General features: G+C 61.9%; 2 protein-coding genes across 17 annotated transcripts in view; both read left to right on the top strand.

Moving 5' to 3' along the window:
* DAGLA (diacylglycerol lipase alpha) overlaps positions 1-4632 on the top strand; it is a 60449-nt gene extending 55817 nt beyond the window's left edge. For 5 of the 6 annotated variants that reach the window (XM_053925015.2, XM_045183437.2, XM_024574326.3 and 2 more), the window contains one exon: positions 1182-4632. In XM_053925015.2, coding sequence (XP_053780990.1) covers positions 1182-2133 — 952 coding nt within the window. In that variant the 3' untranslated portion in view covers positions 2134-4632. The remainder of the gene's footprint in view (positions 1-1181) is intronic. The other variant, XM_053925014.2, reaches the window with a different exon arrangement.
* Positions 4633-9555: 4923 nt separating this feature from the next.
* The window catches only part of MYRF (myelin regulatory factor), a 33412-nt gene continuing 17613 nt past the window's right edge, over positions 9556-25354 (top strand). For 9 of the 11 annotated variants that reach the window (XM_053924796.1, XM_053924795.1, XM_045183113.2 and 6 more), the window contains exons 1-4: positions 9556-9763; positions 21922-22009; positions 22214-22477; positions 24703-24764. In XM_053924796.1, the coding sequence (XP_053780771.1) occupies positions 9718-9763; positions 21922-22009; positions 22214-22477; positions 24703-24764 (460 nt within the window). In that variant the 5' untranslated portion in view covers positions 9556-9717. Of the gene's footprint in view, positions 9764-21921; positions 22010-22213; positions 22478-24702; positions 24765-24910; positions 25028-25354 lie in introns of those variants that run through there. The other 2 variants (XM_053924798.1, XM_053924799.2) reach the window with 2 other exon arrangements.

Below are 25354 nucleotides of genomic sequence, written 5' to 3'. Positions count from 1 at the left end.
CCGCCTCTGCTGTCTCTCTCCCGCCCTGCTCCCACTGCTGCCCAGCCTGCCGTTCCTGAAGCCCACGTGGGCTAGTGGGCATCTAAGGATGCAGGGCCCCAGGTCACACACACATAGAGCCATTCATAGCCATTGAGACCCAAACAGAGGGACACCATGCACTCACCTACACACACGTATGTGTATCTGTGTTGAGGCTTACGTGTGCAGATACATGCCTCACAAGTTGCTCTGAGCACACACAGCCCCACAAAGCCATCCTCAGGCCCAGGACACACCAAGACAGAGGGCGACATACACACACACACACAAGGACATGCTTGGACGGGCCGCCCGGCATGTGGACGAACGAAGGCACCTGTGCCCAGACCCAGTCACTCAGACACCTGTGGGCCAGCGATGTGCAGACAGGTGGGATGCACACGTGCCCCCAGACACACACCTCACATTCTCACACACACTCTTTGAGGGTGGGGCTCAGGCTCTTAGTGGGGAACCCTCCTGCCTCCTTGGGACCCTCCCTGCCCATGCCCTGAGCCCAGGGAGGGTGCAGGTCTGGCCAAGAGGCTGATGAGGAGGGTGATTCGCTGATTTCTGGCCTTCTGTGGAGCACGTGGACATGGCTCCCAACCTTCTGTGCATTTCCTGAGGCAGCTGCAGGAGGGAGCCTGAGTCCATTCTCCCACTGTAACTGCTGCACCGCCCCCACCCGCATTCACTCCCTCCAGGCAGCCATGCGGCCCAGAGCCTCCAGGGCCCCCAGCTAGCAGGGGCTGTACTCCGTGGGTGAGGCAGGAGGGGCCCATGTGAGGGAGGAAGGGATGGGGCTCTGGGAGGGGCACAGGGGGCAGCCGGCCTCTCTGGGCCTGTCTCCCACTGGCACAGGCACAGAACACCAGTGCAGGCCCCCCAGCAGGTCTTGGGGAGCCCCAGTGTTCCACCAGAGCCTCAGGCCATCGGGGCGCCCACCTTGGCTGAATCCAGCCTTGATCCTTGTTCTGTCTTGGGTTTTTCTGAGTTGTTTTTTTTTTTCTTTTCCAAGTGTCCCTGACCCAAACAGTTCAATAGCCACTAAATGAACTTTCCCCTCCCTCCCCCAAGTTTCCTCCAGCCAGGGAGCTAAGGGCTCAGTCTCTGCACCCCTCCTGAGTCTCGCCCACCCCCTGCCCTGCCCTCTGCAGGAGCAAGTCCCAGTCTGAGATGAGCCTGGAGGGCTTCTCGGAGGGCCGGCTGCTGTCCCCAGTGGCCGCAGCCTCGGCAGCCCGCCAGGACCCTGTGGAGCTACTGCTGCTGTCCACCCAGGAGCGGCTGGCGGCGGAGCTGCAGGCACGGCGGGCGCCGCTGGCCACGATGGAGAGCCTCTCGGACACAGAGTCGCTGTACAGCTTTGGCTCCCGCAGATCCTCAGGCTTCCGCAGCATCCGAGGCTCGCCCAGCCTCCATGCCGTGCTAGAGCACGACGAGGGCCACCTCTTCTGCATCGACCCCGCCATCCCGGAGGAGAACCCCTCCCTGAGCTCCCGCACTGAGCTGCTGGCCGCAGACAGCCTGTCCAAGCACTCCCAGGACACCCAGCCCCTGGAGGCGGCCCTGGGCAGCGGGGGTGCCACCCCTGAGCGGCCCTCCAGCGTAGTGGCCCATGAGCAGGAGGAAGAGGGGGGTGGTGGGGCGGCCCCCCACGGAGAGCTGGCACTGCACAACGGGCGCCTGGGGGACTCGCCCAGCCCTCAGGTGCTGGAGTTTGCGGAGTTCATCGACAGCCTCTTCAACCTGGACAGCAAGAGCAGCTCCTTCCAGGACCTCTACTGCATGGTGGTGCCTGAGAGCCCCACCAGCGACTATGCCGAGGGCCCCAAGTCCCCCAGCCAGCAAGAGATCCTGCTCCGCGCCCAATTCGAGCCCAACCTGGTGCCCAAGCCCCCGCGGCGCTTTGCCGGCTCAGCCGACCCCTCCTCCGGCATCTCGCTGTCGCCCTCCTTCCCGCTCAGCTCCTCGGGCGAGCTCATGGACCTGACGCCCACGAGCCTCAGCAGCCAGGAGTGCCTGGCAGTGGACAAGATCCGAACTTCTACCCCCACTGGCCATGGGGCCAGCCCCACCAAGCAGGATGACTTGGTCATCTCGGCACGCTAGCACCCAGGGGTGGCTGCCAGCCAAGGCCTGGGACAGAGCAGGTGGCGCCTCAGGCTCCAGGCGGCTGCCCCCAGGGCTGGGCAGCTTGGAGGAGAGGCCCCCTGGGGCCGGTTTAGCCTCAGGCATGGGGCACTGCTGCTGAGCGGGGGTCCATATCCCTACCTCAGCTTAGGACCCCCAGAGCCAAGACAGCTGGGATCTGGGCCCTCCAGATAGGGGACGGGGAAGTGGGGAAGAGCCTGGGGCAGGCTGCCAGCCTGATCACCCCCCAGAGGCATCCTGGCACCCCCTATTCCAGGATAGGCAGTGGGCATACTGACTCCCCTTCACTGCCCTCTGGCTGCTCTCCCGGGACCAAGAGGAAGAGCGGACCCCTCCCCACATACTCTCATCTGTGGTCCAGGCTGGCAATCTGTCCTGGCCACCCCCCCCCCAGATCTGGTGCCTGCTGGCCAGCCCCTGGGGTGACCCCCAGCCGAGGGGGCCTGCAGTGTTGTGTATGTTTACAGAAGCTGCCGCACTGGGCTCAGGATGTACCCTGGGCTTGCAAGCCTGCCACCCCCAGTCATGTGGTCAGTATCCCCCTCTGGGCAGGGCAGGGGCCTGGAGAGCCTGGAGGAGGCTGGTGCCAGGACCGCCCCCTCTCTGCCTGGTGTCCCTCTCGTCAACCCCTCTGTTGGTGGGTGCTGGGCACCTGCACCTGCCCATACCTCCTGGCTCATCTTCCCCACTGGGGATCCTGGTCACTCAAAGAACAGAAGGCACAGGTGTGACCACCCCTGGCTGCAGGGTCAGTGCCCTGGGACGGAGGACGCCCAAATCCCTCGTCCTTCGAGGGCCCTGGGTAACCCCTTCACACCACCTCCGCCCACGCCTGGACAGCCCCAGGCCCTGGGCTCTGAAACCAAACACACCTCCACTCCCTCAGTCCCCTCCTCACTGGCCTGGGCTCTCCCCTGGGCTTTTCCTTCTTCCAGTCCCCAGTGTTTTCTTGATGGGAAGTGGGGCCAAGAGTGAGACATTGTGGCACCTGGCTAGCGATCCCGTGCTCACTGCTGGGAATGGGGGTGCAGGAGAGTCAGGGGCTCTGGGGCGGGCCTGGCCTAGCCTGGGGCCTCCACAGCCCCTATGTGAGGGGTTCCTTTCCTGTCAGTTTCGGGGGAAGCAGTGGGGAGGTGGAGACCAGGCCTTTGCCCGGGAGCCGAAGTGGGGAGGTCATGCATGCTTGCGTGGGGCGCATGTGTGCATGTGCATGGGTACACGCCATTCCTGCGGACGGGGCTGCTGGGGCTCCCACCCGAGCGGCCTGCCTGCATCCCCCTCCCCAGCCCGACAAGAAAACAGCCGATGACCACAATGTGGCCCCGGGGCCACAGGGTAAGCTCAGTTTTAGACATCACGTGTTCATGTCTCACCTGCCACTCTGACCCTGCTTCGGAGAACGTGTGTGCCAAGGCGTTGACCGTCCGCTTGTGCCTTCGTCTCCTCGGAGGCAAGCTCCCCCCACTCTGGCCCTGCCCACGGCCTCCCTGGGTCAGCTGGGCTCCCCTGGCCAAGACGCCCATTTCACAGTCACTGGTACCTGCAGCCTACGCCCCAACCTCGACCCCACGCACAGCTGGGACCAGCCCCAGACCCTGCCCTGGGATCCCTGCCCACCGTGACAGATGGGCACAGAGGCCTGGGAGCTGGGCTCCCTCACTCTGTGACTCACCCTCCTCATCAGGCTCCAGACCCTGCCCTTGCCGAGGGCCCTGCTGCTGGCTTAGCCAGGGCCCAGCGCAGAAGCAGGACAAATCAGTGGTTCTTAGAGTTTAAAAAAGACAAATCATAAATCAGTAACATTCCAACGAGCAACCTGGCCAGTAGCAGGGAGACTTTCGGCCTAGCTTTTTAATTCCTCCTTTGCCAAGGTGGGCCTGAGACCTCTAAGGGGGTGTGGTGCCCACCCATGCCCAGGACTGAGCCATCAGGGACAGACTCCCCAGCCCAAGGCTGTAGCCACCCAGGGTTACAGGCTTGGGGCCGGGGCAGACTTGGACTCAGTCCTGGGTGCCCCAGGGTCAGCCCACCCCTAACCTGCCCCCACCTGAAGGGTGGGCCTGCTGCATGCCTCTCCCCTCCTCCCACCTCACACTTGGGGGGGTCTGAGCCACCTCCCTCTGCCCAGCTCGGCTCAGCTGGACCCCCACTCTGTCCCACAGACCCGTGGCACAGGCTCTCCCGGCAGGGCCTGGGTGGCCTCCATATGCAATCGACAGTGAGCAGCCGACCCCACAGACACCCGAGCACTCCACGTGCCATTCCCCCATGACATTTTGTACTTAATGTATGAAAGATCCAAACTAATATTGCTGTAAAAAGGAGAGACAAATTAATATAGCTTATTCTATAAATACACCTGTATATAGAGGTTTCTGTATATTGTATAGAGCTGTGTATAAACTGGATGTAGAAGCACGCTGGCTGCTGTGAGTGACTTCTCTTCCCTGCAGGTGGGGAGGGGGGCTTGCAGCTGAGGTCAGCAGTAGGGTGGCGGGAGGGGACATCTGAGCCCAGCTCTCACTGCTGTCAAAGCCCTGGCCCAGGCCCACACCTTGAGCGGCAGAGCCACCAGAGGGCTCTGCCGGTGTGAGATGTGTGCCAGGGGTCTTGCTGACCTCTTCAGGGCCTTGGAAGAGGGGTCTTGTTAGCCCCTTTCTCCTCCCTGAGGGGCCTGGGGCTCAAAGAGCCATTAAGTCAGCTGCTCAAGACCAGGCTGGTTGGCCCTGGCTGGCGTGTCTCAGTGGATTGCATGCCAGCCTGCAAACTGAAAGGTTACTGGTTCGATTCCCAGTCAGGGCACATGCCTGGGTTGCAGGCCAGGTCCCCAGTTGGGGGCATGAGAGAGGCAACTAGTCAATGTCTCTCCCTCTCTTTCTCCCTCCCTTCCCATCTCTGTAAAAATAAATAAATAAAATCTAAAAAAAAAAACAACGTTAAGAAAAGATCAGGCTAATCCAACAGTGCTCACCCACCCCCACAACGAGAGCTAGGGCAGGAGAGGAGAGGAAGACTCCGCTAAACCCTCCTATTGGAGGTGCAGGGGCCACAGGAAGCCTTTTTGGAGGGCTTTCCCAGGAGTGTGCAAAATGCCTGGCCAGGCCCAGGGGACCCCAACTGGCTCAGGACAGTAGGACCTGGGGAGCAGCTGCAGGGCTGGGGTGGGTAGGCACCTGGGCCTCCTGCCAGCCCCAAGTCAGGGCCTGGCCTCTCCACACACCAGGTGGTGCTGTTCCTCCAGCCAGTCCCACCCAGTCTAGTGGCAGGCTGGCCCAGGCACTGACCCAGCCAAGCTTTGACCTAACCTTGACCTTCTCCATTTCCCTACACTGCCTACTCTCCCACCTCCCAGCCGTGGGTCCTGAGTGACCCTAATTGGTGAGGGGTTGGGGAGGGTGATAGAACAGTGCCTGCTTTCACTCCAGGCCTCTCTGGACAGAAGAGGAAACTGAGGCTGGATCAGGGTGAAGACCTGCTGAAGGTCACTCAGGTGGTATTGGCCGATCTAGAACCAGAATCCAGACCCCCCAGCCTAGGGCTCTGGCCTTCCCCCTCACCAATGGTTTCAGAGGTTCTTCCCACCCTGTAGTCTAATAGGACAGGGCAGTTAGTGGAGCAGAGGTAGAAGGAGCTGATGGCCGAGGGGTTCTGTGATGTGCCCGAGGTCCTGCAGCCAGGGTGTGGGATGAGAAGGGACTCTCATGAAGGCACATCTGGGAGGGGCCAGAGCACACTCTGCCTCCCAGCACCCACTCACGACGCTGGGGGAGAGGGCGGGGGAGCCCTCCATCTCAGTTGGGAGGAAGATGAGAGGGAGATTAAGGACTGCCAGACCCAGGGGTGCCCTCACCCTAGTCAAGGGTGGCTGTGCCCTTGGCCTCAGTGTCTCCCTGGGTTCCCAGTCACCACCCTTTGGGCTTCCTCAGTAAAATGGGTGCATGCCAGGGCTGTGGGGGCCCATGGGAGGCCAGGAGTCCCTCACTAGGGAGGTTGGGCCAGTCCACTGAGCCCCACCCTGCCCTGGGCTGTTCTCCAGCCGGTTAATCATTAACCCTTAAATCCCTGCATCCCTTTCCCCAGACGTACCTTCTGTCCTGCCACCTCCTCTGGCCCTACTGCTACCTACAGGCCAGCACTGGATGCTGGGAACTAACCTGGAGTCATAGAAAGCAGCGCTTACTGATCACTTCCCTGGCACTTGGCCTACAGTGTGAGGCGAGAATAATGGGCTGATCCACAGGTGAGGCTGCTAAGGACCAGAGGGCAGGCCTTGGAGAAAGGCTTAGCCGGCCATAGGGGACAGCCATGTCTGCTGGGCCTGGGCTGAGTTCTTGGTCCCCACTCACTGTGGCTTGGTGGGGAGGGGGTGCACATGGGGACTCCTCTCCATGGATGGGTCCCTCAAGGTCCTGGTGATGCAAGGCTCTCTGGGGTTCCCTCACCAGCCCTAGCCACTGCCCTGCACCCCCCCAGGCTCTGCCCTGCACCCGCCCAGGCTCTGCCCCAGCCGGGTGAATTGGAGAACAGCAGCCTTAACTCTTGGCTGCGCTGAGAGTCTGGGCCATTTCAGCCACCCCTTTCCCCAGCCCAGAGATGAAAATCCCTGGCGACAGTTGCTCAGTGGCCTCGTGGGCTCAGGGGAGATGGCAAGGCCTGAACCCCTAACCAGGCCAGGTCCTGGGAGATTACTGGGAGGCTCCCTTCTGCCCCCATCTAACTTCAAGGCTACCCAGAGACTTAATAGTGCAGCCTGAGGAGCTGGGGTGGTGGGGATAAAATACATGTACACGTATCTCCCCCCGACACTTTGATGACCAAGGAAAGGGCAAGGCTTAGCTCATGGGGATGGCCCTCGAGTGATGGACAGTTTGGCACCATGTGGGATAGGACTGAAAGACCTGTGGGTTGGGGAGGGTTATACAGAAGCTGGTTTTCCGGTTGGTCCCAGGCAACTCCTAAAATAAATTCATTTTTAAAAATCACATGGTATAGGTGGGTGTCTACTTGGTCCGCAGGCAAGCCTGACCCGGGTGGGGGAGAGGCAGAGCAGAGAATAACAATTGTCTTAAGGGAGGCTGCAGAGGGGGAAAAACCTCTGGGGTGTATCAGCTGGAAAAGAATAGGCGCCTCAGTGTGGCCCTCTCCCCCCTCTCAGCCCTGGCCCTGAGGGGGGAGCGCGCACACAGCTGGGGCCTCCAGCAGCATCCCGCTCTATATATCTAAGAGCAGCAGCGCGAGGCCCCCGGGGCACAAAACCTCATTGTGAGGCACCCGCCAGCCCAGGCACCCCCTCCCCCAGCCCCAGAACTGTCATGGCATTGACCCTCTTCGGAGGGCCCCCACAGGCCTGCTGACTGGGTCACATCTGGGGCTCGGGCACCGGCTGCCCCTCCCCCATGGCTGGCCACTGAGGAGGGGGAGGGTGGCCTGGATGGGAGCAGCTTTGCAGGTTCTCACCCCAGCCCACTCTCCTCCCCTGGGGGCCACTGGCTGGCAGAGCTGGGAGCTCTAGGCTGGCATCTGGATCTGCTCGCGGGTCCTCCCACCCCTCTGCTTATTACATGTCAAACAGCGGTGAGGTGGGGTGGGTTTTTCCAGCTCTGACTTGCTGGGTCCAGAGAGGCTGTGAGTTGAGCCTTTCCATAGTGAGATGATTCACTGGCTCTGGGATTCCAGAATTCCCTGCTTCCAAGATTTCAGAGGTTGAGGATTTCACAGTTTGAAAATGCCATTGTCCTTGCCCTGATGGGGAGGCTCAGTTGGTTGGGTGTCATCCCACAAAGTGAAAGGTCACCAGTTCGATTCCCGGGTGCCTACAAGAGGCAACCGATTGATAATTTCTCTCCCTCTCTTTCATCCTTCCTTCCCCTCTCTCTAAAAATAAATAAAATCATTTTTTTAAAGAAAATGCCATTGTCTATTCAACACATATTTATTGAGCACCTACTATATGCCAGGTAGTGTGCTTGGTGCTGAAGCTACAGCAATGACCAAGCCAGAAAAACCTCTTACCCTCATAGAGCTTCCTTTCTAGAGCGAGAGGGACAATGACAAGCACTAAACGAAACTCTTTTAGGGGGGAAAAGACCTAGGTAGGGACAACCACTTTAGGGAGGGTGTCAGAGGTGACATGTGAGCTGAGAGCTGACTGCTGAGAAGGAACCAGCTACGTGGGGACAAGCACGAGAGACAGATGGACCAGCCTGTGCCCAGCATGTTGAAGTGTTGGCACCTAGTGTGCTTGGTGGCTCTGACTTAGTGAGCAATGGAGAGAAAAGCAGCAGCTGAGGTCAGTGGGCCAGACAAAGCAGATCATGCAAGGCCTGGGAACCAGGACAAGGGTTTGCATTTCATTCCTTTGCTAACACCTGTGTTTTCCATTGAGTGCAATGCAAAACCACAGGGTTTAGCAAAGCAACGACATGATGCGATTCACGTTTTTTAAAAAGTGATTTGGAAGGATTGTAGGGATCCATGAGGCGGGAGGCTGTGCAGTCAGGCAGGACAGGGAAGAGGAGGTGCTCCAAGGGGGGAGGCAGAGGGATGAGGGGGTGACTCAGCTGGAGGTAGAACGCTCAGGGCTGACCCTACACCCAGGGAAGCAGTGCCCGAGAGGGCAGCTTCCCAGGTCAGCCAGGATCCGGCTGCGAATGCTGGCTTTGACCCTGATTCTCTCGAAACGCTTAGACCTGGGCTGTCGGATACCATAGTCACACACGCCTACTTAAATCCGAACCAATTCAAATATACAGGAACATCGGTTCCGGATCATTCCAATAGCCCCATTTCAAGGGCTCAGCAGCCACATGTGGACAGCACAGGGAACGTTTCCATCACCACAGGAAATTATACCCGACAGCACTTCCTCACACAGGACACGCTGTCACTGAGCCTCAGTTTCCTCATCTCTGAAACGCACGGAATAGTGTCTCCTTGGTAGGCTGCCCGTGGTAGGGTACCCTGAGGACTAAATGAGGTAACCCCTGCAAAGTGCTCGGTGGGCCAGCATGTAACAGATATTCACTAAATGTTACTGCTGAGATGGAGTGGGTAAGGAGAGGAAATGGAGGATGTCTCTGAAGTTTGGCTCTGAAAATAATGCCAGATTCAGAATCCTGAGATCTTCCCCCTGCCCAAGGGGAGGGCGAGGACTGCGCGACAGGGCTCCGCTGACCCCAGCCCCGGCGACCCCGGCCTAACCTGCACTCCCTTCCCTCCCCGCACGGGGCCAGGTCGTCCCGCGACCCCCAACCCGGGAAGGACCCCTAGCCAGCGCGGCCCGCCGTGGGGCTGCGGCGCTGGCCGGCCGGCAGGGGGCGCAGAGCGCGGCGGGAGGGCGGGCGGGCGGGGCGCGTGGGGCGGATGGGGGCCGGGCCAGGGCCGCGCTGGGGGCGAGCGAGGCAGCAGCCGGGCAGCCGGGCAGCCGGGCGGACGGCTGCGGTAGCGGAGCCGGGACTGTCGCGCGGGCCGCGCCGGCGATGCCGCGCCCCCGGGCCGGGCTATAGCGGGGCCGGGACAGAGTGCGCGCCGGGCAAGCGGGACATGGAGGTGGTGGACGAGACGGAGGCGCTGCAGCGCTTCTTCGAAGGTGAGTAACCGCGGGCCGGCGGGGGCGGCCAACCTCTCGCGCTGGGGACCCACTTCTGCCCACCGCGGGGCCTGGGACGCCCGACTGTGCTTTCACCACTCTGGGAAACCCCGGGACGCCTCCTCTAGGCTGGGGCTCTCCTTCAGGCTGGCAGCAGCCAGCCCGCCGTGGTGGTTCCCAGGGCTGGGAGTCTCCCGCAGGTCACTACCCACCTCCTTTAAAGTTGGGCTCCCGGCTCCCGGTTCCCCAACACATAACTTCCTTGAAGCTGCATCCCCTTCCATGTTCGGTCCTCCTTCACGCCTTCCAGGACCTGCAGCACCCCCACCCCCACCCCCACCCCCACCCCCACACACAAACTCACTCCCCTAAATTCTGACACCTCCCACACCCAGCACATTTCCCACTTCCTGAGTCTGGAGACCCTCTACTGTGATTCTTCGTAATCCTACTCAGGTCCCAACCCCCAGCACTCTTGCTGGAATCTTCCCTGTCTCTTAGGCTGGCACCCCACCCCCAGCGGTCCCCCCAGAGGCAGGGACCACAGCCTAGAGACCCAGGCCCCTGGAGTGCCTTTCTGGTTTGCACCCGCCACCTGCCCCCCTGACACAGGAGCCAGGAACTTCCCACTGGGCTTCCTTGAGACTGGAACCCTGTTCAAGACTCACCCACCTTCTGCAAGGGTGCCCCCTCCCCCAAGGCTGCAATTCCCCTTGAAGCAGCTATCCCTCCTCTCCACCCACACTCCCTACCCATGAAAGCCCTCCCTGGGCAGTAACCTCCTTGAAGTTGGCATCACAGCCGCCTCCAAACGGAGACCCTCTCAAAGCCGTGAAGGGCATCCTGCCGGCCCCCCTGAGGCTCCTTAGGGCTCTGTTGCTCACACCTGTCCCTGGAGCTTTGCCTCCTCTGGCTATGCTCTCACACCCCCACCCCCACCCCCACCCCAGGAGTGACCTCAGCCCCTCACCTTGGCCCTGTAAGGACCCTCCCCAGGTCTGGGATCTACACACACCTTACAATATTTTCTTCTACTCCCTCCCCCTTCCTTACGCACACAACGGTTTTGGAAGTCTCCTACATCTGACCAACTCCCCTTTCCTTTCCAGAGTAGCCACTGCCCCTCCTCCAGGGCTGCCCCCCCTCCTGGGTGCTGGATTCAAGAGGGATGGGAAAGTATGGGAGGGGGAGGCAGAGGTGCAAGCTGACATGACCCAGCCTGCGCTGCTGCTCAGACCCACGGTGGCGGCACACCTAGCCAGACCCTCTGGCTCTGTTTGCACCCCTCTCTGCCAACTTGGGGAGCCCAGCCTCTGCCCTACCCTCTCCCCAGTCCCTAAGCCCACATCCTGCTCCTTAGTGCATTCAGAACCCAGAATTCAGTGATCCAGAAACTTCTTTGGGGTGAACCTACTCCTGGGAGGCTGGGGGCGGCCCTTGGGGCACTGGGCTGGGACTATCAGACCGTAGGGCCTGCATTCAGGGCCCAGTTTCAGCCCAGTTCCCATATCATCAGTCCCAGGATGGAGAGAAGGCAGCTCTTCTGTGCCTTGGTTTCTCCCTGTGATTTGGGGGTGGGCGCCTCTGTCCACTCCTGCTTGCTGAGCAGCCCAGGGAAGGGCATCTCCAAGCCTCAGGCCTCCCCCCATGCTAGAATTCTGGGCATTCCAACAGGCCTGGACCCTGAGAAATCAGTTCTGAACCAGATTCAGTGGGCATGTTGGGCTATTTGAGAGTCCTAGGCAGCCCCTAACAGTCCCAGGGGTTCTCGTCCCCCTGACACTGTTCACCCTTTAGGAGCCTTGAAGGGGCCTTCTGGGGGTTGGGGACCCCTGGGGAGGTGGGAGGAGGAGACTAGTCATGGCTTTTGGGGGTGCCGGATGACCTGTGGGCCAGGCCCCCTTGCTTCCTGCACATATCCCCATGCCTCCTCCCCCAGAACCCTGGGCCTGGCAGAGGGATGGGCCTGGCTGGCCTGGGCTCCCCATCTCCTGAGCCAAACTTTCCCTCTCGGCTGAGGGTGGGGGGTGGGGGCTGACGCCACAGCTCAGCCATGCGGCTGGCCTGGCGGGGAGGCTGTGCTGCTCCTCCAGGGAGATAAGAGGAGGCTCAAGAATGTCTGTGGGGAGCAGGGGTGGTGTGGGGCTGCCCACTGAGGAGGGCCCAGAGGGAGCCGGGGGCTGGAGAAGTGTTCCCAGAGCCTGAGATCGGGGGAAAGTGGGGTGGGCGTGGGGGGCAGGGGTGTCTGGGGCCACGTGGGAGGGGATGGCCTGGCAGGGAATTGGGTGGGCAGTGGTGTATGACCCAGTGTGGGCGTTAGGGAGCTGCTGGGAGCGGCAGGGTCTGAGTGTGCTCACCAGTATACTACGGAAGTGTCGGGGGTGGGAGGCTGTGCTTTTTATGCAGGTGGATGCGTTGCTGAGTGTGTGAGGGCGGTGCGTGTTCTCGCACTTGAGGCCGAAGACACCCAGCTTCTCATCTGGTCCCTGCTCAGCCTTGGTCTCTCCCTCTGCACAGTGGGCACAGGAGGCAGGGGCTGTGCTTTCTGCTCTGGGGAGCATCGAGGTCCCTCGTCTGACATGGCCCACTCTGTAGGTCACCAGGTATATGTCCTAGTCCTGCCCTCTGTAGGTGGGCCCAGCTGTGCCCACCCCAGGGTGGCGGGCTGACGGCTAAGGCGCTTTGGGTCTCAGGTGGGAGGCTGGGACAGGGCCATCCCCTCGAGGCTGGTACAGCCAGGCCCCCGTGACGTCCCTGCTAATCCCCTGGAGGGAGGCTACCGTCGCCCAGCTCAGTGGGCACAGGGCCTGCAGTGAGGGGACCCTCTGGCAGGAGGCACTGGCTCCCAGCAGGTAACAGGGCTGTGGTGGCAGGTGTACTCATCGCTTTGACTGGGTGGGGCCTCGAACTCTCAGAGCCTGGTTGGGGATAGGGACGAGGCAGTGCAGAGGACCCCAATAGGACCTTAGGCATTCTGGTGAAGGCTCTGCCACAGAGAGCCGTGGGACCCTGTGCAGCGCCCTTGTCCTCTCCGGGCCCTTCTCTGAGCAGGGAGTGGCACGGAAGGTCCCGATGATACACCCAGCTCTGATGAGCCCTGTCTCAGCCCCGGGAAGGACCATGGAAGGGGCAGGGTGCTGGGCCCTGACTCCTGGGGCACATAGGCCTTGAGCGAGCAGCCAGCGCCCCCGGAAAGCAGGCAGGTATGAAGGAACCTTAGAGACTGAGGGGAACGGGGCTTCCAGCAGGTACTGGAAAGGGCGCTGAGAGGTTGGGGTTCCCCCACAAAGCCTCCAGAGCCCCACCAGGGCTGGAGGTGGGAGGCTGGGTTTTCACTTCTTCCAGACCTGATGGCTGGCTTGGGTTGGTAACTTCTCTTGTCTGGCTTCATGTCCCTTCCTGAGGTAGGCAGGTGGGTTGGACCAGAGATGGGACTTCCCATGGGATTCTTTTCAGCCACCAAACAAAGACAAACTCTATTGTCTTTGGCCTCTTGAGATATATACAGTGGACCCAAGGGCCTGGGACCCCACAGTTCCCCAGAGCACCAGGCTCCGGGTCGGAAAGCCACCCTTCACCCACCTCTGGGATGGGGGGTACCTTGCCCCCCTTTTCCCAAGGGCCAAGACCGGGGCTCCCTGTGCTGAGAAGGGAGTAGCTGGTGTTAGCCAGAGATGACACCTAGCCTCCTGCTCTCTCCCCTGCCACTCGAGCCTTGGGGGAGGGAGGGTGGCCTTCCTATGGGACCAGCATCTCTGCCTCCTGAGGGCAGGAGGAGGCCTCAAGGGGAGGCCCCCTGATGACTGGAGAGGGGACCCCATGTGGACGGGAGGCTGAAGCTGAGCTTGGGTGTATGATGGCTGGGCCTGCGCCCCATGCTAACCTGTCTGTCTGACCAAGGGTCTACCCAGAGTCCCTGGGAGGGCTCCTGTCCCAGCCCCACCTTTCCAGGACCTGAGTCCAGCCTGAAGAGGAATGGTGGCACGGGGCGGGGGCCGTGGCTGACTCATCCTTTTGTCCTAACATGCAGCACTACGGGAGTGAGGGGGGGCAGGAAATGTTCTCTGGATCAATGGAGGCAATAGTGGCTATGGGATCAGAGAGGGGTCGGGGGCACCCCAGGAAACTGGCTCCCCAGGGGGGCTGGGGTCAGTCCAGTGGGGAGAGGAGCAGGCTGTTCCCCACCTGCTGGTTTCTGGGCCTCTCCTGAGTCTGGGGGCCTGGGCAGAGGGCCCCTTTGGGTCTTAGGCAGGGCCAAGCAGGGTCTTTGGGAGGAAGACAGGCCACTCTGGGCCAAATGGCCTTGTCCTGGGGACTGGCCCCCACTCCCTGAATCCCAAGGGCTTACAGGACTTGGGGGGCCCTGGCAGCAGAGGCTGCTGGGTAACAGCCCAACGGGGCCCCTGATTGGCTGCTGCCCTTGGACTTTGCCCTCCTGATAAGGACGGGGAGCAGAAATCATTAACTGAATCATTAACGGGGCGGCCCCGCCCCACCTGAGCCGCCTGCCCTTCCTTTCTACCTTCTTCCTCCTCACTACCCCCTCCTCTGGGCCTCAGTTTCCCTCCCAGCCTGGGTGTGTGTATGGGAGGCCTCCTCTCCCACCTCAAAGTCTCCAGCCTCTGCTGCCACTGGGAGCAGGGAGCCCCTCGGTGGGAGGCAGGGGCTCGATGCCCTCACTGGTATGTTGTGGGGTCCACTCCCAGCTGGGCTGCTCACCCACAGTCCCTCCCCAGGGCCCATCACCGTACCTCTGGGCCTCCATTGTCTCCTCTGTGAAATGGGAATACAGGTGCGGTCGCAGTGCCTGCCTCTCAGGGTGTCTGGGGGGATAGGTAAACGGGGGCCTGGGGGACCCAGGGCAGTGCCTGGCACAGTAACCCTGCACACAGCCAGGCGGGACCGTGAGTACGAGCCCACAGGGCAGGCTCATGGCGGCTGTTTTGTCCTCGCTTTGAGGACCTCACTTGAGGACTGGTCCACAGGGTAGACTGGTGCCCCCAGGCTTGGGTTGGGGCCTTTGGCTGGCACTGTGTGCCCTGGGAGAGCCCCTCACCCTCTCTGAGCTACTTACTCTAATGATGAGCTGAAACTCTCAGCCTCGTTAGCCCCTGACTGGTCTGGCCCTGCTCAGTCCAGATGCCGGCTCCTGGCGCCTCCAGCTAAGCCCGCCTGCCCCTGCGCCTGGGAGATTTGGAACATGGTGATGGGCAAGCAGGCTGGGGGAGGGGGCTCGACTGTCCTTTGTCTCTGGTGTCCCCCGGTTTCCGAGGTGGGATGCTGAGGCAGGAGAGGAAGGCGACATGTCAGGCTCACTCAAGGTGGCCACAGCAGAGCTGGGCCAGGGTCCTGGACCTCCTGACCTTCAGCCACTGCCAGCTGGGTACCAGCCTGCAGTGAATCAGGGAGGAGGCCTCTGTGCCCTGGGTGTTGAGGGTCCTGTCACCGCTGATGGCTGTGCTCGGTGACTTCCATCCAGCCCTTAACCCCTGGGCCTCAGAACCTTCACTCAAGCAGTCAAGGTTGTGTGATGGAAGCAGTGAGACCCCGAGAGTGCCAAGGCCTGGGGTGGGAAGGGAAGGAAGGGCAAAGCCCCGGGTTCGGGGCGGTTAGGTCTAGAGCCCCCATGGGCCTGGACTGTGGACCAGGGGCTCCGGGGCGTCCTGCCCTCCCCCTGCCTATAGGCTGCCACCAGTGGGGAAGTCTTCCCTCCATCTGACCTGGGTCCCTCCAGCTGCCATCATGCAGAACCACAGCTTCCATCTTAGTCCCCCCCAGGGGCCCCCTTTACTCTCCTCTTCGTCTCTCAGTCCCCTGTGCTCCCTTCTCCCTCCAAGGTTCTCCCTCCTGGGGCCTAGGGTGAGGGGAGGGGGTCCCCGCCCCCTGCCCTCCTAGCTTGGAGGGGGCCACCTTTGTCAGGGCACTTGGGGGACCTAACTCAGAGCTTGCTCAGTGAGAGCTGGCTCCAGCTAGAGCTGGTGGGGAGTTGCATGGTCCTGGGCCCGCCTTTGGGTCAGTGAACATTTGTGCACGCGAGTGTATGCGTCTGTGACGTGTGCTGAGGTGTGAACACGTGCAAGCACGCTTGTGCCTCAGGGCCTTTGCACTGGCTCCCCACCCCCTGGAATGCTTTTCCCAGATAGCCACGTGGCTCACCTCCTTTATAGACCTTTGCTGATCAAGACCTGCCCTGACCGTCCTGCGATCCTACATCCTAGCTGCGATTTCTCCCCACTCTCCTGGCACCCCCACCCCTCTCCCTGCTTTGTTTTCTCCATAGCATTTGTCACCTTCTAAAATGCTCTGGACCTGTCTTGTCATCTGACTCTGCCTCCGGAATGTCAGCTCCACATGGGCAGGAGGTCTTGTTTCGTTTACTGCTGTATCACCAGAGCCTAGCACTGCCCCTGACACATGGTAGATGCTCAGTAAATAGTGGAATGAATGAGCACATAGGGGGCACGCTGGTGTGTGTGAGCCAGTGTGGGAGGGGTGTGCCTGTGTGTGTGTGTGTGTGTGTGTTGACAGTCATGTGCGTGCCAGTGGACATATGCCTGGAGTATGCCCTGCGGGTACACATGCGCGTGGGCCATGCTGGTGTGTGGACACAGATGGGCATGGGTGACCCTGGAGGAGACCTGCCCCTGCCCCGTGCTGCAGAGTCTCTATTCTGCCCGTGTGAGGGGGGCCTTCCCCCGGCCTGCCTACCCTGGTCCCTGTGGAGTCAGGGCTGGGGATCCCCCAGCCAGAGCAGATGCCCCTGGGGGCTACTATGGGTCCCTGAGAACAGGTCGCAGCTGCTGGGCTCAGTTCTGTTGGTCCTGGCATGGGAGCACCTGTGCACTCAGCCTTGTGCAGACCAGAGGACAGGGCGGCAGCCACATGGGGACTGGAGGAGGACAAAGCTATGACCCAAAGGCAGCCAAAGGTTCCAGGCCCCCGAGAGGAGACGGGTCTGTGCAGGCAGAACACGGGAGTCTTCTGCATTTTTAGCAAAAAGCTGAAATGGAACAAAGACGCCTGTGGCTCAGATTTAAGCACCTGATGGCCAAGACTCAAGAGCCACATCCTTGCCATTCAGCTCTAGGCTAACGGGGTTTGTGGCAGAGATGCAAGGGGCGGCTTGCAAAATCAAGGATCTGACGTGAAGGCATTTTAAGTGAGAAGACTGGTCGCAAGTGGAAGCCTGAAGCAGGGACAGCTAGCAGTTACTATTGAATCACAGATCCTGTTACTAAAGAGAGAAAGTCCAAGCCGGAGGTGGTGAGAGACCACTGCACCCTGTCCCAGTGGGAACTAGTTTGGGGCATGTTGATGAGCTCAGTTGATGCTGGGAGCCACAGCACTGGGGCCCTCTGTGACCGGGTGATTGAGGAGGGTAGGCAGGCAGTCACAGAAGGCTGACCACCGGGAGGGTGACTCGGGCCAAGGCCTGGAGGCTGGAATAACCGCATGGCACTGGTCATGCCTCAGAGGAGCTCAGGAGAAGGTGCGAGTCCCTTTCGGGGGCTCTCTGGAGCCGACACACAGTGAGGGGGAGAGGAGTGGGGGCAGTGGGACAGCTGGGCAGGACAGGAGATGGGGTCCCAGGAGAGATGGGAACAGAGCAGTCCCCGCTGATTGAGGAGCAGCCTCCTGGGGGTGAGGCGCTCTCCCGCCGTCTCACTGAAGGGCTGGGGTCCCTGCTCCACTGATAGGAGAGGGAGCCAGGCCCTGGGAGGGCAGCTCACGTGCTGAGGTTCACACGGCAATGAAGGAGGGAAGGAGGGGGTGCCACTACACTAGCAGCCAGGCCTCTCTGACTCCAGGGGTCCCTCAGGGCATCATGGGGGTGCCAAGGTGGGCTGTCCCCTGACCACTACCACCCTGGCCCCCTGCCATTGCTTGGAGCCAGGGCGCCCGTCAGATTCCAACACCTGGGGTGGACACTCAGCGCAGTGGGGGGACAGGCGTGAGCCTCGTGCCCTGTCAGCCCCAGGCTTGGATCAGCGAGGCCTGGTCAGCATTCTCAGGCCCTGGCCTGCCCTGCCCTGCCCACAGCCACGTGGTTGACGGGATTTCCGCCATGTTTGGTGCATGAATTGACAAGTGCCCCATTGACGGGCAGGGGGGAGGGTGTGGGCAGGGCACAAGCCACCCACTGTGCCGGGTCCCCACCCTCCCCCGTCCCCCAGGACAATGGCCGAGACTCAGCCAGTGGCCACAGCTGGTGGGGAGGGAGTGGGCATGAGCACGAGGAGGGGGAAAGGGAGGGTCCAGGGTGGATGACCACCTGGGCCCCCACCCGCCCTCCTCCTGCACCTGGCTCTTGTCCCCTTGGTTCCCTTCTGCCCAGCTGAGTGGCCTTAAAGGAAGGAGGAGAGGAAGGGAGGGGACTTCCTTCCCACAGCCCCGATCCTAGCCTGCCTGGGAAGGGGCAGCGTCTGGATCCTGTTAAAAGCAGGTAATAAAGGACCTAATTAATGAGAAGCAGCTGGGGTGCACAGCTCAGCTGGGCAGGGACAGTACCTGGAGGGGCCCCGTCTAGTGGTGGCCCAGGACCACAGCACGGCCTGGCGGAGGTCCCCAGACCACAGGACGGCCTGGCTCTGGTGCCCCACTTGCCACTTTGCTCATTCATCCCAGGAGCATTTACTGAGTGCCTTCCGTAGGCTCAGGTGCTAAGATCCCAGAGAGACAGGGCAGGGTGGGGCTCCGCCCAGCTCCCACATCTGCTGGCCAGGGCAAGGCGTTGATCCCTTCTGAGCCTGCTTCCTCATCTGTCAGATGGAGAACAAGAAAACCGCTTACCCCACAGGGTTGTTATGAGAGTTCAGTATGAGTTCTATAAAGTGTGTGCCGGGAGCAGCGGGCAGTGGACAGGCCCTCCACCCGAGCGTGAGCTCCGGGCAGGAGAGCAGAGAGCCTGATGAGGAAGCAGGGAGGAGGCCACCACTCAGGATAACGGGAAAGTCAGAGATGGCCTCTTGGAACAACTTAGATTTAAGCCAAACCTAAAGAACGCCTAGGAATGGGCTTTGTCCAGCAGTGCCCTGAAAAGGCCCTGATGTTCCCGGCAGGGTGGGGAGGAGCGGGGACGTTTGTCCCAGGACGGAGTGAGGCAGGGACTAGACCATGGAGAGTTACAGGAAGGAGAAGGGTGGGGGGGCAGGCGGGGGGCTGACCTCGCCAGGCCTGGGACCACGGAGGGTTCCTATCATCCCGAGCTGTGGGAAGTTGTTGAAGGGTTTGAGGAGGGGGAGGGCAGGGATGCTGGTCCGTGACCTGGTGGTACCACGTTCTGGTATGGGACCCCAGGCAGCCTCCCCACCTCCCAGGGAGGTCTCGGAGATCAGCAGGAGACGCATTTCCTGCTGACAGGTATCTGTTGTTGGCGCAAGGATGTTCCAGGGCTCTGTCAGGAGCCGTGGGGGAAGGGGGCCCCCAAGGGTATGCCCAGGGGCCCTGCCTTCCTCCTGGGTTCCTGGGGGCTCTGCCCCAGCCTCAGGAATCCCTGGGCTCCCACGAGCCCCGCCCCCCACCCGGTCCTCCTGTAGTGTTTGGTTCGAAATCTGCAGTGTGGTTCACGGGGAGGGCTGGGGGCACCTGCCTGGTGGCTGGACCCTTTAGGCCAGCCTCAACGGCTCCCAGAGAAGGAGAAGTTGTGGGGTCAGTGTCCTTCAGGAGGCCCACCAGCCCCCCCAAACCTCCAACTCCTCACCCACCCCTTGGCCCACCCCCATCCTGCCCCAGTGGCTCCCTCCTCCCTCCTCAGTCACCCGGCCCCTGGCACGGGAGGGTCTGTCCTCCCCCCAGCCACATCTGGTTCTTGTTAGGGTCTCCCAGGATGCCTCTGCCTGAGGCCCCCCTATCCTGGGGGAGGTGGGCAGGAGGATTAGGGGTGATTAGGCACACTCCTGGACAGGGGAGGAGGAGGAGGGAAAGAGGGCCCTGGCCTGTTATAAATAGCAACACCATGGCTCCCGTCACCCCATCATTCACTGTAGATTCCAAGTTCAGTCTCTAAAACCTGCAGCTTCAGCAGCCGGGGTTGGGCTGCTCCTCCGGTGCCCCTCCCTCTCCACCTCCTGTGTCCGATCCTTCCTCAGGAGTCCGCATTCCCTGGGCCAGCCCGGATGGCCTGGAGGTCTCTGTAACCACATCCCCACCTTTGTAATCAGGCCCCTGTTCCTGAGTTTGACTTTTCCTTGCTGTGTTGCCTTGGGCAAGAGACTGGACCTCTCTGAACAAAGGGAATGATGCTCATAACACCAAGTCTGCAGGGGTGATTGGGAGGTAAACCCATAAAGCACTTAAATAGTGTGGGCCTGGCAGGCAGGCAGTCAGACATCACTGTCACCATCGAAGTGGCCATTATCGTCACACCGCAGGGGAGGAGCCCGAGGGATGCCTTGCATCTAATAAGGTCCTGTGATTACTCATGTACTTGGCTCCAAAAGTGCCTGGCACATAGTAGGCGCTCAGTAAATGGGACCTATGGTCAACAGGGGTGGGGGCCAGGGTGTAGACAGGAGTTTTAGAGCCTCAGCATGCAGACTGGCCGCTCCTGGCTTGAGAAGCTCCCCTTGCCCTGGCCACATGGGGCCCTGGGCGGCTGTTGGCCGTGCTTGGTGGGTGTCTCTTGTTCCTGGCTGGGTGAGCCAGGGGTGGGGGCCGCAGGAGGGCCTGTCCCAGGCAGCGCGTGACTCCTAGGAGGGCTTAGCCCTCATTAATCACCTAAGCGGGGCTCAGCATTCTTGAGATGCCAGCCAAGGCCAGGGAGGGGCCTGGGCGAGGGGCTCCTGGGGACCCCAGGGCTCTGAGGACTGGGAAGTGAGGTCAGCCACTCCATTTGCTGAGTGCCCATTCTGTGCCAGGCACCTTACACACCTTAACTTGTTTCGTACTCAAAATGAGCCTGCAAAGTATCAGTTGTTTATATCCCCATTCTACTCATGAGGAGACTGAGACTCAGAGAGGGTAGCGGCCTGCCCAGTGTCACACAGCGGGGAGTAGGGGAGCCAGGATTTGTTCCCGGACCTGTCTGAGCTGTTCCCAGGGCTTGCCAGGGGAGGGGCGGACCCCAGACTCAGGCCCCAGGGACCTGGGGGAGGGTGCCTTCTGCCTCAGTGGGGCTGGCTGGTCCAGGTCAGCAGTGTGGGGAGGATGCCTTCTGCCTCAGTGGGCTGTCTGGTCCAGGTCAGCAGTGTGGGTGGGGCCGTCCTCCATTATCAGGGTTGACGCATCTCCCACGTCAGCCCCCTTATCACCCCGCCCTCCAGCTCCCCCTGCAAGGTGACCCTGGGAGGGGAAAGGCCAGCACCTCCCCCTCTCCTCCCCGCTGATGCCCAAGAGCACCGGGCTGCCTTTTCTGTGAGTCCCTCCCTTCCGTGGAACTGGTGCCAATGAAGAGGGCCCAGGAGAGGGCGGGTGGAGGAGCAGAGCCCAGTCCGCCATCATTTCTCTGCTCTGAAGCCAGGGCAAGCCCTTACTTCTCGGAGCCTCCCACCTCTGCAGAAGCAGGGCTGGGCGTCCAGCCCTGTTACGACCGCGTGCAGTGAGAGTGAATGGGCTGGGTGCGCCTGGTCCCAGTCCCCATGCCCTCTCCATCCGGGGCCTGGGGTGGAGGAGGCTCCCCCAGCCCATGCCCCCGCCCAGGATGTATTGTCCAGCCCACCCAGGCCTTGTGCCCCTGGGTGCCCACCAGCTGGGCCATCTGGAACTGACTACTAAACAGGGCAGGACAGAGTCATCGAGGGTGGCGGGCATCCACTGGGCATCCGACCCAGTAAAGCACCCCATTTGCTCCTCACAGCACCCCACAAGACAGGGACGCTTACCCATTTTACAGATGAGAGGAAGGGACCTGCTCATGTGAGGAATGAGGAAGCTAGAATGGGGTGTGAAGGGCAAGAAGTGGCTTGTCTGTCCCAGGTCTGTGCTCTGGTCCCCTCCCCTGCTTGGAGACTCCAGGTGGCCTTATGGGCAGGGGGAGGTCACTGCTGCCTTGGGGAGTGTCAAGTGGTGGACGATGGATGGAGATGCAGCTGGCGGGGAGCCCAGGGCACTGTTTGGGGTGGCCCGGCCTGGGGACAGTTGGAGGGGTGGCCCAGAGGCCTTGGTGTCTCCAGGAGCTGCAACCCTCCCTGCCTGGGCTCACACCTGTCCCTCTCCTACAGGCCACGACATCAATGGTGCCCTGGAGCCCTCCAACATTGACACCAGCATCCTGGAGGAGTACATCAGCAAGGAGGATGCCTCCGACCTGTGAGTGGCCCCGGGACAGCCTCGGCCCCACCCCCAGGCCCAGCCTCCACCTGTTACCTGGGAGGTGTGAGGGCCCCACCTCTGAAAGCAGCTACTGGTCCTTTCCCAGCAACTGACCCCTGTGCCTTGCCGTCTGCCCTTTGGATGAGGGCCCAGGGAGGAGCTGGGGTCCTGGCTGGCGCTGAGCTTCCCCCTTCTCCACAGCTGCTTCCCTGACATCTCTGCTCCAGCCAGCACCGCCGCCTACGCCCACGGGCAGCCAGCGATCCCCGGCTCCAGCGGGGTCCACCACCTGAGCCCCCCTGGGGGTGGACCCTCCCCAGGGCGCCATGGCCCCCACCCGCCCCCAAGCTACAGCGCCCCACTCAACTGCAACAACAACAATGGCATGGGTGCCGCTCCCAAGCCCTTCCTGGGGGGCTCTGGGCCCCCCATCAAGGCAGAGCCCAAGGCTCCCTATGCCCCAGGGTGAGTGAGGGCAGGGCCCATGGTGGGCAGGTTAGGTGCAGGGCCCAGCAGCAGGCACGGTGTGGGGCCAGTGACCCTGGGCCTGGGAGGAGCTGGCCAAGGCCAGGCGGTGGTGACCAGGCTGCCCGAGGAGCGGGTGAGGTGGGGAGGGCTGGGGCCAGGCTGCGGAGGGCCATGTGGCTGTGTTCTGAGGCAGGGGCAGCGGTGAGGGCTGACAGCAGTGCTGGGAATCTCTGAGAGGTGTGTGGGGAGTGGACCGGATGGGGTGACCCTGGAAGCCACAATTGTTACCATGCACGGGACCACGGGCACACGCGTCCTTCGTCGCGCCAGCTCCATCCACGCAGTCGCACATTTAGCCACTCTTTGCTGTGGTCACAGGGAGCTGGCTAACGGCGCAGACATGGCACCTGATGCTTTGCCCCACACCCAAGCCAGCCTCCCAGGCCCTCCCCCTACATTCGAGGAGCCCACACCCATGGCCTGCCTCAAGGGCTCAGCCTGCATCTGGCCATGACCAGGGGTTCCGGGTGGCTGCTGGCCCTGCCAGGCAGACCCAGGGCAGCCCACAGACAGGCGCTCACAGGGAGAGCCAGGGACACTGGGCTCCGCACAGGGGCTCACAGGAATGTCCGGGTTCCCCAGCGGGGACAGGGGCCCCGTCTCTGGGTGGAAGGGCAGTCAAGGGCTGGGAGCATGACACTGTGCACACAGCCTGGCTTCATCCACGGCCCTCCTGCGGCCAGGCCTCCGGCACTGTGACCACCGCCTGGTCAGGGCCTCAGCGTCTTCTCTGTACAGGGAGCCCCGAATGCTTCTCCTGCAGGGGTTGTGGAAATAAAGGGTGGGAGTGCTGGGGTGCTTAGGGTGGGGGTGCGTAGCTGTTTCCTGGCTTACAGGGCTTGGGCAGTGGAGGCGAGCGGGGCTGTCATGGGTGAGCAAGGCAGACATCTGCTGGAGGGCGTGAGGCCGAGAGGCCGTCCCGAAGCTACAGACCCCAAAGGGAAGGCAGGAGGGAAGAGAACTAACTGTAGCAAGTGCCTGCTGCTGCTCCCCACACCTCTGTGTGAGCTCGTCAGCCGTGCCCAGAGGGCAGCTCTGCTGGTCCTCCCAGGAGTGTTCTGATGGCACACGGGTCACTGCACAGAGAGGGGAAGGGCTCGTCCACACCACACAGGGACTCGGCGGCCTGGGCCTCTCACGGCCCTACCCCGGCCAGGCCCTGTTCTGTGTGGTGGAGGAGACAGACGCAGCGTGGCTCCCGCAGTGGGACCTGCGGTCTGGCTGGGGAGGAGTTTGCAGTCAGTAGCTCAGCTCAGGCCTGACGAGCGCCCCAAGGGGTTAGGAAGGAACAGAGACCCTCGACTTGGGGCATTTGATGGCAGGGATGATCCGAGGGTGTGAAAGACACACTAGGGAAGCCCAAGGCCAGGCCAGGCGCAGGGAGCAGACGGGAGAGGACGGACATGGAGCTGGAGAGGCCTGGTGGGCGACGGTTTCAGTCCCCTTCACTTGACACTTTCTCTGTCACCCCCCCCCACCGTCTACGGGGCTGGGTGCAGGCTTGTCTAGGGAGCACGGGCTCTCGGGGATCAGCCCCCGGCTGTGTCCACGGTGGTCCGCACAGCAGTGGTCAGTCTCTCCAGATGTGGGGGTCCCCGTGCAGCCACGTCGTCCCCCTTACTGGACAAGTGCTGGATTCCTGCAGGACGTGTTGACCTCTCAGAGTTCAAATTGTTCTTTTGCTTGAACCACTGATAAAACCTGCAAGAAAAAAATGAACCCAGGCCCAGCCGAGCTGGCTCCCTGCCCGGTCCACACCTGCCTCCGGTGGGGCAGGCCCCCGTGGACCCGCCCAGCCCCCTCGACCCCGCGTTTCCAGGAAGTGGGGGCTTCAGTGGGCGCAGGAAGGGAGGAGCAGGCCTAGGCCCTCGGACTGGGGAGAGAGCCCATGAATGTCTGCTCCATCGTCAGGGGCACTGGTCACTGGCCCCCAGGTGCTCAGTAGGTCTGAGGGGATGTGGGGCAGGAGTCCAAGTCTCCCCCCAACAACTGCCAGGCACCCCAAGGTGACTGGGTACAGAGACAGGCCCCAAGGGTGGGAGTGAGTAGGCTTCGATGCCCCTAGCCTCTGGGGGCTCTGGGCCCTGCCCCGCCAAGCAGCTGCCCCGCTGAAGGCAGGGTCTCAGCTGCCCTCCCAACAGCCCCTCCCTCCTCTCCTGCAGCACACTGCCCGACTCTCCCCCAGACTCAGGCTCGGAGGCCTATTCCCCGCAGCAGGTGAATGGTGAGTCCAGTGGGCACCGCCCTCCCCCTCTGGGGTTTGGGCAAGTGGTTGGGGCAGCCTTATCAGGGAGGGAGGGAGCGAGGGAGGGAGGGGGCCAGTGGCTGCCCAACAGGCCCAGATTATCGCTGGTCAAATACTCCCTGGCGCTGGCTATTGTTTCCCCATGGGCGGGTGGGGAGCCTGGCCCTGCCTCTGAGCAAGTGTCCCTGCCGGCGATGCCACCCGCCTGCCCGCCTGCGCCATCATGGATGCGCCCTTCGGCGGTAAGTGGATGGTTGGGGAGGCCGTGGCCGCAGCCTGGGCACAGGCCTCAGCAGCTGCCAGGCCCCCCTCACCTCGGGGGTGCTCAGGGGTGCTGCGGCCGCCAGGTGGCCAAGAGCAGAAGGATCATGGGCAGTAGCCTCCCCACAGCACAGAGAGGGGTCAAGAGTTCTGTTTATCTTACCAAAAACATCTCTGGAATGCCTCCTGGGGAACAAAGGGAGCTGGGCCTCCCCCCTCAGGTTGGGGGGCTGGCCCCCGGGAGCCTCGGTGAGGGGCTGCTGGAGGGAGGATGCTGCCACAGGACTGCACTGGGGGGTCTCAGTAGG

Source organism: Desmodus rotundus, chromosome 5, assembly GCF_022682495.2.
Source record: "Desmodus rotundus isolate HL8 chromosome 5, HLdesRot8A.1, whole genome shotgun sequence".
NCBI classification, from domain to species: Eukaryota; Metazoa; Chordata; class Mammalia; order Chiroptera; family Phyllostomidae; genus Desmodus; species Desmodus rotundus.
This window is presented reverse-complemented; position numbering and strand designations above follow the sequence as displayed.